This window comes from Aethalodelphis obliquidens, unplaced genomic scaffold (assembly GCF_003676395.1).
Source record: "Aethalodelphis obliquidens isolate GAN/ISIS:26980383/991018 unplaced genomic scaffold, ASM367639v1 scaffold36, whole genome shotgun sequence".
Taxonomy (NCBI): Eukaryota; Metazoa; Chordata; class Mammalia; order Artiodactyla; family Delphinidae; genus Aethalodelphis; species Aethalodelphis obliquidens.
The window spans coordinates 11,132,064-11,147,658 of NW_020837980.1; the positions used below are offsets into that span (position 1 = coordinate 11,132,064).

At 38.8% G+C, this 15,595-nt stretch overlaps 1 protein-coding gene across 1 annotated transcript in view; it reads left to right on the forward strand.

Annotated features, from left to right (window-relative positions):
• Positions 1 to 963: 963 nt before the first annotated feature.
• Positions 964 to 15,595, forward strand: part of GYS2 (glycogen synthase 2) — a 56,259-nt gene continuing 41,627 nt past the window's right edge. Inside the window, exons 1-3 of the mRNA XM_027129240.1 lie at positions 964 to 1,348; positions 11,522 to 11,703; positions 14,846 to 15,037. Coding sequence (XP_026985041.1) covers positions 1,231 to 1,348; positions 11,522 to 11,703; positions 14,846 to 15,037 — 492 coding nt within the window. The 5' untranslated portion in view covers positions 964 to 1,230. The remainder of the gene's footprint in view (positions 1,349 to 11,521; positions 11,704 to 14,845; positions 15,038 to 15,595) is intronic.

A 15,595-nucleotide genomic window follows, 5' to 3' on the forward strand; every position in this document is an offset into this window, starting at 1 on the left:
TTAAAATAGTAAAAGTACTAACAAGTAACAAACTATTCTATGAGAATTCTGCTCATGTTCTAACGTGAAGGATATTTTGCGTGAATTTCAATTCTGCCGCTATATGGAATAATAATGTAAACGTATCGATTGTAGGCTAAAACTGTAAAGTAAGAGGTTTCAAAACATTCATTTTGTGAATGTCTTTACTCCCTTTAGGAGCAATATAGAGTGTAGCTGTGTGTGTAAATAAATTAGCACATACATGCTTATATACATACAAACACATGGGAAAAAATATATATTTATAGCATTTATTGACAGGCAGATCCTGGTCATATTTCAGAACTTAATGTCTTTTGCAATTTTCTTCCCATATTTGAACACTTTTACATCCATTGAATTATTTTTTATCAATTTGATAATATTTGAGGTAATTATACAAATATGACTAAAATTTATTTCTACAACCTCATTAAAATGATGGTCTGATGATAATGGGTCAGTCAAAATTACATTCTTTGTATGTTATACTCAAAGACATCCTGGCATTTTCATAGGGAAATTTTTAAGAAAAGTAATTAAGGAAAGGGGAACCAAGATCGATGCCTATCATCAAAATTAGATTTGTCAATGTAGAATAAAATAAGTAGAAATAATTTTTCTTAGTGATCTAGAAATGGGAATCAAGAGAAAAAATAATACTTACTTGGGAAATCTAAAGAGATTTAGAGCTTAGAAATACATCCCAGTCAATTCTACGTGTAACGTACAACGGTCTGCAAAATTTATAAGGGGAACTGCTACTCCTGGATCACTTTGGAAGTGATGAAATAAGTACTGATGACTGTGTGAGTCTAGGAGTTTGGTCAAGAGGACAAGGGCTAAATGTCCGGACTCACGTCATGATCAGCCTGTGAAGATTCCATTATCCCAGGGGGTGCTTACCTAAGCCCCAAACCGGAGGGTTTTACTTGTGATTGCTCTGGGTTGTTTGGGTAGATATTGATCGGAGATAGTGTCCTCACTGGACCTTCCCAGAAAGACTGTAAAAGGAGCCGAGAATTCTGCCTTCCATTGGAAATTCTCTGGGAAGGCCATGAGATTTCTTTCTGCTGGTTTATTCCTCTGAGAAGCTACCAAAGCCTGTGATCTACCAGCTCTGAACCTCTGAGTCCCTAACGTGCACCGCTCCTGGGATTACAGTTCATTGAAAGAGGGATTCAAAAGTGCCAGAGAACTGGAGGAAGAATGCTCCGAGGCCGGTCCCTATCTGTGACGTCCCTGGGTGGGCTTCCCCGGTGGGAAGCCGGACTCCCTGTGGAGGATCTACTGCTCTTTGAAGTCGCTTGGGAAGTGACCAATAAAGGTTGGTACTGCCCCTGAGGTGGTTGTTTGACAGATTGCTGAAGAATGTAGATTAGGATTTCACAGAATGCTCTCTAGTAAGGATGAATTGCCAGTGAGTGAGGAAAGTCTTCAAACCGAGTATGTTTAGATCACGTGTAAACTTGTCTATTTCGACAAGGTTGAAATGAAAGGCAATGAAACCTTAAACTGGTGTATGTGTGGAAGGAAGAGAAAATTGAAAATATTAGTCATGGCCAGAGAATGTGTATTTAAATTAAAATTTGAAATCCGTGTTATGACAAGACAGGAATATAGAGTTAATATTTACCTTTCTGGTCTTATGATTTTTCTCAGCAAAGAAAAGCACACTTTTGTACTTTATTTGAGGAAGAACTGTGCCTGATCAGGACCAATTAGAAACTTTAACCCCACACTCCATTAGCGATTATATGAAATATTTAACAATATTTCTAATAATTCAAGATTAGCTTGGAATTAAAGTTTTAACTTAGAACCAGTTCAGAAGGCATAATATTGAGCTCCTATTAAGAAGAATGCATGTAATTTTTTCTTCAATACTATATAAACATAGAAATTATAAAATAAGAAAGGAAATCAAATTGCCAAATCTAAAACAATTTCCTAGTAAGGTATAGTATCACTTACACTGGATTGGAGATGGCAAGGCAGAGAACTGTGACCTAAATGATTTTTATGATAAAGATATCTGTAAAATTATTAAAAAAACAATTCCTCGTGGATTGATATTGTCTAGTTTAAAAGTGTCAAGACTATTACCACTAATAGTGAAGGAATATTGGTAAAGAAAAAGGAACCGTTCTGAAGGTTGAGCTCTTCAAGGTCATGAAAAACCAGGCCAAAAGATTGATGGGTAAGGCAGTGATAACTTGTGGAATTTAAAGGATCTGAAATGATAACATGTGATGTGATCTATTACATGTTCATTTTTTTGAAATTTATTTTTTTGTTTTTTTTTATGACATGTTTATTGCAGTAGTCTAAAGGATCTGAAATAAACATGAATGTGATACATTACTTCTTCCTTTTAGCTAATCAGAGCCAGCAAAACCTCAAAATCAGAGAAATTGTATTTAGAGCCTGATTTTTACCTTATGCTCAAAGCTCTCATGTGTATGCATTCATAAAATTCATAAAATCATAAACTAAAAATTAAAAATGAATTCTTCTTATTTAGAAATGCACGGAATGAATGTCAGAGAACAAATCACAGTCTTCCTCTTTGTAGTTTACTGAGGAAGAAGGGGACAGAAACCTTAATATGGAAGCGTGAAGTATTATACCAATAGCTGTTCCTACTGTTCTTTTTCCAGTCCAAGGCTTTTAAATATGCCCAAAGCTCCTGGGAACAGAGCCATCTCTACTACATATAAATCCCAGACTGTGACTTGAAATAGAGGTTGTTTTCTTCAGAGTAAGCAGGAACTCAAGGATATAGCTTATTGGTGGAAAAAACTGGCGGGTACTCTTTTGCACCAAGAATCAGTTCAGAAGACCTCTGTGTGGGTTCTCCTGAGCAGAGCCCCTCTCCTTCCTTCTAGCAAACATTGCTGGGGCATTGTCTTCCAGTGCTGGGCACACACAGGTGAAACTGTTTATCCCACAGATCTTGTATCCTGACTACATGCATGTAGCTCTCAGGGTCTAGAACAGTGCCTGGCGCATAGAAAATGCTCAATGGGTTTTTTTCTTTTGCATGAAGGAACGAATACATTTATTTTTCAACCTCCAAGTTGCCTTCGATACTTATTTTCTTTCATTTCCCATGCAAGAGGAAGGGAATTTTCTTGTCAAGATGGGACCCACAGAGTGACTTACCCAAATTGATATCATTTCCAACATACCTTTAATATTTATCATGGTCATTTTTTTTTTTTTCGGTACGCGGGCCTCTCACTGTTGTGGCCTCTCCCGTTGCAGAGCACAGGCTCCGGACGCGCAGGCTCAGCGGCCATGGCTCACGGGCCCAGCCGCTCCGCGGCATGTGGGATCTTCCCAGACCGGGGCACGAACCCGTGTCCCCTGCATCGGCAGGCGGACTCTCAACCACTGCGCCACCAGGGAAGCCCCCATGGTCATATTTTTAAGAAATTTTTATATAAATGGACAATTATTGTGTCCATCCCTGACAAGACATTGACACTACAGTTTCTTTGAAAAAATTTACTTTGAACTTTTACTTCCCTGCAGTTCATAGCAGTGATAGGAGGCATCTCTGAGATCATGACTCCAACTCCCCCACTTCATAGATGAAAAGGATGCCTACAAGGTATTAAATGATCAAGCAAATGGCAGGGTTGGGACTAGCATTTAGGTCTCCTCCGGGTCCACTTCTCCTTTTTATTACCACACAAGCATTAAAAATTAAAATGTCCAGTTTCTAAGGAAGTGCCCTGTAGGTGAAAGGACACAGGACTTTAGTCAAAAAGGTCAGGGTTTTCTATGACTTAGAAAAAAATCCCTTTAACTGTCTGAATATCAGTTTCTTCATGATTAAAATGAATGTAGTATGCTCCAGCCATCTTACAATGTTTTGTGGAAACAACAAATAGTATTCATATCCAAGAAGACAAAAGATTTCTTAGGGGAAAAAAATTCCTAACTGCCAGAATTTTGCCCATGAACAATGGAAATGTGTAAAATATAACAAACAGGAGAGTCATAGTTAAATTATTGGGTGTTAATTCTCAGACGTCAAAATAACCTTTTCTACTTGTTCACATCAACCTTGAAATTTATTGCTTTTATTCAGTAAATATACATCAAGTGTCTATTGGGTATGAGACACTGGAAAACAAGGGGCTTAGAATTTAACAAGACAGAATTGATTCCCAATCTTCCAGAATTTACAAACTTGTAGGAAGATGGACATTGAACATGCAACTGTAGTCAAATGTAATGAGTGTAAGAATGAGAACAAGATGCTCTAGGACTATAAAGGCAGACCTCATTTTACTGTTTTGCTTTCTTGTACTTAACCAATGTTGCATTCTTTCTTACAAATTGAAGGTTTATGGCACCTCTGCATCAAATTTCGTGTCTCTGTGTCACAGTCTAGTAATCCTCACAATGTATCAAACTTTTTCATTATTAATGTATTTGTTATGGTGATCAGTGATCTTTGATGTTACTACTGCAAAAAGATTACAACTCGCTGAAGGCTCAGATGATGGGCAGTTTTTTTTAGTAATAAGGTATTTTTAAATTAAGGTATGTACATTATTTTTTTTAGACAAATGCTATTGCACTCTTAACAGATTGTGGTATAGTGTAAACATACCTTTTATAGGCGCAGGGAAACCAAAAAATTCATGATTCTCTTTATTGCAATACTCGCTCTATTGAGCTGGTCTGGAGCACAGCCTACAATTACCTCTGAGGTCTGCCTGTAATTTATTGGGGATGGGGGAGGTTTTTACCTAGTTGGAAGTTGGTTTTTACCTAGCTTGGGAAGAACCTTTGATGAAAAGACATTTGAGCTGACACCTGAAGGATGAATAGCTGTTGGGTAGAGATGAGGCGGTGATAAAGAGGGGACAGAGTTCTATGCGTGGGAACTGTACATGCCAAGGTGCAGAGGTGAGGAAGTATACTCTGTTCAATGATCTGAGGGAAGCTCAGAGGCGGAAAAGGAGTGGAGCATGAGAGGAGACAAGAGACACTAGCAAGGACTGGACTGTGGAGTGTATGGTGAGTTAAGAGCCTTAAGGAGTTACATTTCCAATCCACGAAGGATGGGAAGCCATTGAAGTTCTAGATAATGGAAAGTGTTAAGGAGTCAGATGTGGTTTTTTAAAAATTATTTTTAACTGAATGAAAAATTATTTAAATTCTATAGTGCTTTACAGTTTGCAACTTTCACACACATGATTTCATATAATCCCATAATAACTTTTCCCCCCACCCCTACATTGCTCCTCCCCCCTTCCATCTCCCCACTGGTAACCACTCATTTGTTCTCTATGTCTTTGTGTCTGCTTCCTTTTTGTTTTATTCACTAGTTTGTTGTATCTTTTAGATTCCACACATAAGCGATATCATACAGGATTTGTCTTTCTCTCTCTGACGAATTTCACTTAACATAATGCCTTCCAAGTCCATCCATGTTGCTGCAAATGGCAAAATTTCATTCTTTTTTCATGGTTGAGTAGCATTCCATTGTATATATACACCACAAAAAGCACTATTACTAGTTGCAGGACAGGCTAGCAGGAAAGTAACTGTGCCATGGTCTAGGATGGAGAGTTTTGCCCCAATATTGGAGATAAGCTTTACTTTCAACTTCTTTGCTACAATCATTTCTTCTATACAAACTTGCCCAAATCATTGTAGATTGTGGACCAATGACCATGTGGAGGATATTTAGGGTCATTAAAAAGAGTTTAACGAATGTTGTCAAAAATAACGCATGCTAATCTAATAAATGTGAACACTTCGGAAATTTAGTCACCAAATGGATGCTTCCCTCTAAAGTTGCCTAAAAACAATTTGTTTTAGCACCAAGCCAGTGTCAACTGAAAAAACGATTGCACAACCTAAAAGTTGAGAACTGTGTTTTATTCAGCAGACTTTCTGAGGACTATAGCCTCTCAGTTCACTCTGAGGGAGTGTTCCAAAGAGGTAAGGCAAGGGCCAGGATATATAGCAATTTTTGCTGGAAAAAAAAAAAAAACATGAACATGTAGTCAGACATCAAAAGGTTACTGCTAATTACAAAGACAGACATCTCAAGTTAATGACTTTAAGTATTTTCTATGTTTGGAAAGATGCAAGAGACTGGGCTTGCAGAAATCATTGAAATCATTGATTTCAATGATTGAAATATTCCTTTGATATGATTCTTAACTATCTAGGGCCAGTATCCTGTTTTTCTCCATCCTGAATTCCCCTCAGGGTGTACCATCGGGGCAGGTGCGGTGGCTGATGACTTCATGCACAAAACATCCTTTGTTTACTGAAATGGCAGGTGACATTCTTTGTCCACACCAGCTTATTGCCTGACATAATATTTCTCCCTGCTCCCTCCTCAAACTGGACACCATAGTTCTGGGTTACATGGTACAAAAGGCACATGGAATAATTCAGAAAACTACAGTCAGAAAGATGTTGTAGAAACATTATGATCAAGTCCACTACTGCAATCTGAGGCAGGAGTTCTAAAGGTGGAGACCTTGATGAAAGTGAATTTCCAGGAGTTTGCAAACCTTCCAAAATTGTATGTGACTATTGTGTGCTCATACGTGTACGTGCTTTGTCAGAGAAAAGGACTGAATGATTTCATCAGATTTCCAAAGGCCCCTGTGATTGATGTGAGAACCACTGCTCTAAAGTTCCCTTAACCTTGGGTTCCTTTTTATTAACTCAGAATGTTTAGAGCCAAAATAAAAAAGCTATTTCCCCTAAGTGCTGTTTTCCAAATGGCCTTTCTCGAGAGCAGAGTAGAAAGGATTCCACCCTCCCCAAGACTTAAAGATGTGTGATACTGCTCACTTTCTCCCTCTGCCCCTCCCACCACCATTTTCAAAGATTCATCAGTATATTGTTCAATAGAGTTACAGTCAGCTGTCTGTATCCACGGTTCCACATCTGTGGATTCAACCAACTCTGGATCAAAACTAGTCGAAATAAAATTCCAGAAAGCTCCAAAAAGCAAACCTTGAATTTACCACGTACCAGCAAACTAGTTACACCCCCATTTACATTGTGTTAGGTGTTATAAGTAACCTAGAGATGCTTTAAAGTATATAGGAGGATAGGCATAGGTTATATGCAAATACTATGCCATTTTATATAAGGGACTTGAGCATCCTTGGATTTTGGTATCCACAGTGGTGGTTGGGGAGTGGTGTCCCCAAAACCAACCTGCTGTGGGTACCAAGGGACAATGATATTTACAATCCTGCTATCTAAAACTTGTGGGCTCTGGAGTCAGACTGCCTGGATTGTAATCCCAGCTCCATCATTACCTTTGTAATATTGGATCCATCTCATAGCCTCTCTGTGTCTCAGTTTCCCCATCTAAAAATAAAGATAATAATAGCATCTTCCTTAATAGTGTTGTGAAAACTAAAAGAAACACCAACTGTAAATCACTTAGAACTGTGCTTAGCATCGATTAACACTCTGTTACCTTATTGTTATCTCTTATAAAGTTTATTCATAAAATGGGGACATTCATTTTCACACTAGCTCTCACTTTGAGCAATTGCATGTTTCTATTTTTAAATGCAGAAGAAGAAAGAGAAAAAAAATACATGGATCAAAGTTACTACAATCATGGGCAACGCTGTAATTAGAGGTTGGGGTTTCTTTGCCTGGTGTGGATATGCAGTGGCCATGTCATGTCAAAAGCATCCTGAGCCACACCACATGAAACACACAGTCTCTGTAAGAACCACGCTTATCACACACATACGTTCAAGATGAGTACTATCTCTCCATTTCCCTTTCATCCAGATTGCCATGACTAAGCCCTTCCTGTATAAAATATTCAGAGCTGCCGCTGTGGATGTAATCAGGGTGGGGCGTGCTTGTGGGCATGCTCTTAGTGTATCATCTCCCACTGCCCAGGACTGCAGCTGCTTTGATTTGAACCACAGACCCAGCTGACTGCTAGGCACACGAACATTTGGTGGCCATCGTCACCAGTAGCATTTAATCTCTTTCCTACCAAGACCTGCTGCCTCAGAGAATGATGTCTAACTGTGTAATGATTATCCCTGCTTCTGTAACTGTGTCTTGGGACAGGAGAGTCAGATTAGTAGCTATGCACACTGAAATCATAGACTTCTAAATTCTCTGACTTTTAACCATTTAAATATAGTGAAGAGTCTATATATATATATACTTACATTTATATATTATAACATATATCTCCTTTTTATGGCTGGTGCCCACCTTCCATACTGCCTTGGAATTCTGCTTTTAACAATATCAGCAGTGTTTCTAGATAAAAACTTGAGGTTTTAGCTACTTCATTGACATATGTGCTATGATAGCTCATCTTTTCCTTCTGATGAAAGACTTGATACTTTGCCCTCACACTACAGACAGCTTCCATGTTGTTTCAGGAAAGTATAGATCAATAAAAGACAAAGTACATGTTTGAAAGTGAAGGTTAAGTCCAAATTCAATGACCTACACTGTGGTAAAACAATTCATTAAAAAATGTGTGTTGGTGAACCTTTGGTTTGTACTCCAGATTTGAAAACAGGAAAGACCCTATTTCTCAGCGATCATACTCATCTTTCATGAGCATGCCAAGAGAGGAGTTTGGGGTATAAGGTGGTAAATAGAGTGAAAATTAAGGAAAGTCGTTGGCATATAAATCTGGGAAGGACAGGGAGGGCCTGAAATGGAGCTTGAACCTGTGAAATAGCAGTAAGAGGACCTCCCCATAGAAAGACTGTACGGGGAGAAGCCTGGGAGGAGGGAAGATTTATTTACAATCAAGCCTCAACCAATAGGGGATGAAATTTTTTAAAATTTTGTGTTTTTATTCCTGATAGACTGAAAGAACATAGCCATAGTATTTGTAAACACTCTAAGGCTATTTGGGGACTATTTATCTCAAGGTTGAAGTCCTCAAATGGGAAAAAGAAGCAGCAGATTGATTGTGTCTATCTTTGCATTTCAATTCTCAAATCTAACCATGTATTTTTTTTGAAATGAAAAATTTCTCTTCTCCCTTACATCCTTTAGTAAATAAAAATATGTTTGCATTAACCCGAGTGTATTTTAATTTGCAACACATAATCTAACAAACAAGGATGTTCAAAGGTCTCTGGGCAAGGTACACAGTTGCAAATAAAAGAGAGTTTTCAAGACCTGAAATGTGAATAAGACATTTAATAAGTGTATGCCATCAGAACCCAATAACATAGTCCCCTGGATAATATAAACATGAAGGAAAATAGTCTACAAAGAGGAGGAATTATTTGGAGATTTTCAATTTTTATTGACAGTGGGCTTGAATAAAGCTTATATAAATATATATACCTTTAAATATGTTGCTAAGATGTGACTCCAAGATGTTAGAGAAAAGTTCTTCTTTTTAGTTGCTCTTTCGAACTATTTCTCTAATTTTTTTTTTCCTCAACAAGTGGTTTTGACGGTTCCTAAATTTTTCTGGAATTTGGGGAAATATTTAGGCATCCTTGAGGTTGGCATCAATTTATGTAGACTCAGATTCGTGGTTGAATGGTTAAGTGAATCCTGTCTGTTCTGGTGCAGTCGGAAAGGCTCTGCTTGCAGGTTTGCAGAGCCTCTTTCTGGTCCCACGCTGTCCTCATCAGCCACCTGAGCTGAGATTGATAGTGTCCTTATTATCAGATTCTGCTCAAGTGACAGTTTAAGTTTCTTTTAGGTATGGTCAAAAAGTTTTTTCTTAAAGATCAAGTTTCTAAGGACAATACATTTATGTAGGCTTATATGAAAATTACATGTAATGTTTACATGTTGGGAGTTACATTAGCTCTTTTCTTTTATAAATTAATGAACCCGGTTGTATCATGTAATACTATTAACATTTGCCTTTTGTGTCTCACCTCTCAAAAGGCAATTTACCAAAGTGTGTATTTTGAGTGATTCAGACTTTCAAAAAAATAGGCAAATGGCAAGATTTATTATTAAAGGTCTACTTTATTGAAATAAGAAATTTAAGAGATGCAGTAGCTATCAAACCCTACATCCTGAAGAATTGAAACACCTTATGAAAAACCATGATGAAAAATAAGACTTTTTCTTCTTAATATACAAGTAACAAAATTGTCCTTGGAAGTGGGGTTGATGATTGGTGCCAGAATCTGTACTGGCTTGGGAATTTTATACAGGATTTCTTGAGTCGTTCCTTTGCCTGTGGTTCATGGACGAAGATCGCTCAAGAAATTGATTCACATTGTTTTCATGTTCTCATACGAGGTGATTGCTTTGAGCTGGTATGGGAAATATCCTGTCCAGTTTACTGAAGGCCTTTTTCCCCTCGGTCCTCTCTATTCCTCCCACCTGTTTACTGAACCCCTCCTTTTGAATGCCTAGGACTCTCTGCTCCCAAAATAGAGCCTTGCCTCTGACTGTTCTCTCTGCCTAAAAATTTCTTCCCCATGATATCCACTTGCCTGATTTCCTTACCCTTTTAAGTACTCACTCCAAATATCACCTTTTCAAGGAGGCCTAATTTTTAATACTGCTGCTCCAACCTGCCCTTCCTCCCCAAGTGATGTACTGTTTTAGCCCCCTTGAACAGGTGAGCTAATTGAGCCTTAGACAGGTTACGTGAGTTAACTAGTTCAATTAAAGTTGGTTACAATTTTTCACCACCATAATTCTTTAATAAATATCCTTATACACACATCTTCTTATTTTTCCCCCAGGACAGTTTTCCAGAGGTAAACATGCTGGGTATAACAGTCTGCATATTTTCCAAGAGTATACATATTTTTTGGCCTTGTGTTTTAATAGTGGTAGCAGCAATGCCAGAGAGGCAAAATGAAATACCATATGAAAACTTGTATTTGTTTCATTGGGTTTGACATGAGGATTGGGCCAAGCATCCCCCCCCTCAAAATCCATCAGCTTCTCCTTGTCAAAAGGTACTTGCTTGGTCCCTAGAAGGGAAGAGGCTCTTTATCCTGGGAGACTTATAATTTGAGCAGTGGCTGTTACTTGGTCGTATTTTATCCCCTTGGACCACTGTTGGAGAAGGGGTGAAATGCGATTACTGCTGCTGAGGGCATGTGTCATGACAATAGCTGTTTGTCTCACCTTTGATACTTCCATGTGGGTAGAGGTTTAAGCCAAGTACTGCTTTATTCCAATTGTCTCTTCAGGTTTCCTTGAAATATTTGTACTTCTCTGCTGCTGCAAACCTGTTGCTTTCTGACAAGCACCCAGCATGAAATTGAACAAAATAGTAACTCTTTGATTATGTCCCTTAAAAATTTTCTTTTAGAAAGTTAAATAAACCCTTGAGTTTGATGGATCCCAAATGCTAACTTAAAAATGAGTACTAACCCAATATTATATATCAACTATACTTCAATAAAAAAATGTTGGCTTAAGTAACATAGAAAAAAATGAAGACTCGTGTCCATCCCTTCATCACTTAAAATGAACTACTAACCTGAATGATAATGGGACCTTTTCTTTTTAACAGTTGGTGGCATCTATACTGTGATTCAGACAAAGGCCAAAACAACAGCAGATGAATGGGGAGACAATTACTTTCTGCTTGGTCCATATTTTGAGCATAATATGAAGACTCAGGTGGAACAATGTGAACCTGTAAATGATGCTGTGAGAAGAGCAGTGGACGTGATGAACAAACATGGCTGCCAGGTAAAGGATACTGTCTGACACTTCATTAAGCAAGCCTTAGTAAACTGTTGTGGGAAAACACCACAATGTACACGAACTCACAAGAAAAGGCCACTCATCTTCTTAGGGGAAAGGAGTTGGTTTAGAAAAAGATGATGAACTTGATTTTAAATAGGTTACATTTGAGGTACTTTGTGAAAACCATAATATATCCATCTAGAAGTGTACTAGGTTTGGAGCTCAGCATAGGGTATAGAATAGAGATGTTTGGGGAAAAGTGATTTGTGTCTAAATTGTAGTTGACAATATGGGTATTGATAGCATTATTCAGTGGAAGATTATAGACTAAGAGCAAAGGTTTTGAGCCAAATCTTGGGCAATGTGAACATGTTAGAATATCTACACAAAAAGAAGTCAGAGACTGCAAAAGTAGAAGTTCGGCTGGTGATTAGAACCAAGGATGTCTAAGTGCTAATCCTCAGAACCTGTGAATATGTTACCTTATAAAGCAGAAGAACTTTGTAGTTGTGACTGTGTTAAGGTTCTTGAGATGGGAAGATTATCCTGGATTATCTGGGTGGGTCCAATGTAATTACAAGGGTCCTTATAAGAAGGAGGTAGTAGGGCTTCCCTGGTGGCACAGTGGTTGAGAGTCCGCCTGCCGATGCAGGGGACACGGGTTTGTGCCCCGGTCCGGGAAGATCCCACATGCCGCGGAGCGGCTGGGCCCGTGAGCCATGGCCGCTGAGCCTGTGCGTCGATCCTCCCGGACCGGGGCACGAATCCGCATCTCCTGCATCGGCAGGCGGACTCTCAACCACGGCGCCACCAGGGAAGCCCAGTCGTGACTTTTTAATGGCACAAATATACACGACTGTGACTTTCTCCGGCAGCTAGAGTGGAAGTGAAGGAAGTAAATAGTTGGAGATTTGGTGTCGTTTAATTCCAGCATTTGTGCTGCGGGGCCAGGTGGCACAAGTCTTAGCGGTAACTGTATGATTGACTGAATTAATTGTTGTGTTGATGAATTGTTAGGTCTGAAATGGATAGGAAAGGAAGGATGAAAGGAGAAAGATGGGGATGATGCAGGAGAAAATGGGAGGTTCCAGAAACTGGAGGTCTTGAAGGGAGGCATACACTGGGAGAAATATAGTGAGAGAAGTGGAAGTATGGTAGTTGTGGTCAAGGGATACAAAGCTAAGGTTGAACATTTCAGAGGAGGAACAGTTTGGAGTTTGACAAGGGTAAGATTGCCATGAAGTTCTTTGAAGTCAGTAACGTCCAATAGCTATGATGTAAGTGTGTAGGATATAATCCTGGATTTTAAAGTTGCCCAGAATAAGGTAGAAAAGTAACCAAGAGATTTGTCGGACAAGGAAAGTAACATATTTGCATAAGGAAAATTTCACAGGTGTCTTTATATACGAATAAAGAATAAGGTTTTAAAAGTTTCAGTGTAATTTAAAAACTCCTAACTTTCCTTCCTACTCACCCCAGGAATACAGTTTCTGGGGGTGAAAAAATGAGAAGTTCTTACTGAGATGTCCATGTGAGTGGTGATGTCTAGGAGATATATACAAGGTTTAAGGTGCAGAATATTTAGTTTAAAAGGGAACTTGAGGTCCCAGAGGGCACCATGGAAGCATATCACTGTGAGAGTAACATGGAGAATTAGGAGAGTAGGGAAGGTTGCATGTTGTGCTGTTGGGATGAAATGAGTGAGATGTTAGAAGGGGTTCGCATTTGAAGCACTTGCGATAAAAGAGGGAGGTGAAAACCATGGTGGACCTGACCGGTCTCAAGATTCTAAATGGATTTCTGATGTAAGGATGTTTCCATGTCAGGGCTGAGAATGCACTGCACGTCAAGACAAGCTAGCTTACGTTCTCTGTTCAGCACTTCACTGTGTCTTAGCTCACTGTATCATATGTCACATATTAGGCGGCCAGTAGCTATTGGTTAACTGAATACATAAATCAATGAGTGTCCCAAAGAGAAAACTATTGAAAGGTTGTTTGGGGCTCAGGAAAACTCAATCTGAAAGAGCAATAAATACTGAATTACAGTGGAAGCGACTGACACATAATGAGGGTCTTTCAATGTTGACTGAGGCATGGCTGGGAAAGAGACATCACCATACATTCCTGAGTCCCAGGCAAGGGAATGATGATCAAACGGGCTTTCATGTTCTGTAAAATTCAGCCTTGGGTGGAGTCATAACATCAATGTAAGCAGTGTAGACACATTCAGTTTACTAGAGAGGTCTGGATACCCAAAGAGAGAAGCTCTTAGCTTCTGCCAACTTCAAGAAGGGTTTGAAGTGATTTATGGTATTGCCTTGCATGTAATATGAGAATAAACATAAAATAAAGAGCATGAGTAAATTACTATAGAAAAATAGAGACCAAAGGGGAAGTTAAAACTTATTTAGTCACACAAGTGACTAAATAATTACAATTGGAAAAAATTTGAAATAGCTACTGCATTAAAACTTGCACAAGGTAAAACATTTAGGAATAAAAGAATCAATTTGATGAATGTAATAGAATTAGACCTTGAGCTGCTAGATTAAAGAGAAAATGCATCTTGGGCAATACATTTAGTTACAACCTCTGGCAGCAACCATATTGGGAAACATTTGGTGTCACATTTTCCTTGATAGGAGGAATAAGGGAAATTATACACATTTGTCTAGAGAAACAACTTTTTTTCTGGCAGGAAATGTTGTAAGTCCTGTTGCATAAAGGAAAATAAGTGACATGGTAGACATATCCAACTCCAGGTTGTTAAAGACAGAGCAGTTCACCTTATGACTCTGTCATAAAAACGTAGACCATAATATTAAATCCTAAAACCATGGACTCAAGGTCACAGGAGGATAATGAGGGACAGAAGAACAGAGATGACATGATCTAAATACTTCATTTTAAAATAACCAAATTTAATGAAGTGCAGGAACTTGGAGATTCTAGATGAATGGGTGCCGGCCCATTCCCTCTCCGGGCTCAAACATCAGATGCTCTGTTATCACTATGGTTTCCTATACGGCTTGTGTAATCTGCTTTTGAGTTCTAAATACAGTTTATAGCTTCTAAACCCAAATGCATTGTTCTCCCTTGCGTTGCCTAGTATTACTCCATGGCTGTGTGTTCTTTCATGGCAGGTGCACTTTGGAAGGTGGCTAATAGAAGGGAGTCCTTACGTGGTGCTCTTTGACATAAGCTATTCGGCTCGGAACCTGGACGCGTGGAAAGGTGACCTCTGGGAAGCATGCAATGTTGGTATCCCTTATCACGACCAGGAAGCCAACGATATGCTGATATTTGGATCGCTAACTGCCTGGTTCTTGAAAGAGGTACTGTTTACTGTAGAGTCGTACAACAGAGGAGAAGCCCAGTTGCTCTCCACGGCCAGCAACGATCCTCTAAACTTTAAGCCAATTTTGAGATGATGCCATTATTAATTGTCCTAAAACATTTCAAAGGAATCTGAGAAAACATTCAGCCTTCCCGTAACTAAATACCAGCTGTTGGAACAGGGTGATGATAATGCTTATTTGTATTTACCTCATGTCAGGTTCAACTAGAATGATGTGGATAAAACACCCAATTATATTCCCTGTTACATAGATAATATTCAACATATATGCAAGAAAAAACAGTATACATCATGCACTATATACTTGACTTCTAGCGTCATGGGAGTAGAAAATGGCCTGAAATCTTTGATTTTGTTCATGTGTGAGTGCTTGTGCGACTTCAGTGGCTCTTAGATCTTTTAATCATTTGCTAAAGGCTGAAGTGGTCTCAGAAGTTGCTAAGGAGTCTACAGCAGTGAACTAGTCCATAGATGTAGAAAAAAACCCAAAAGCATTGGAAATCAGTCCTTGTTAAATGAGCCAAGCCTGTACTCA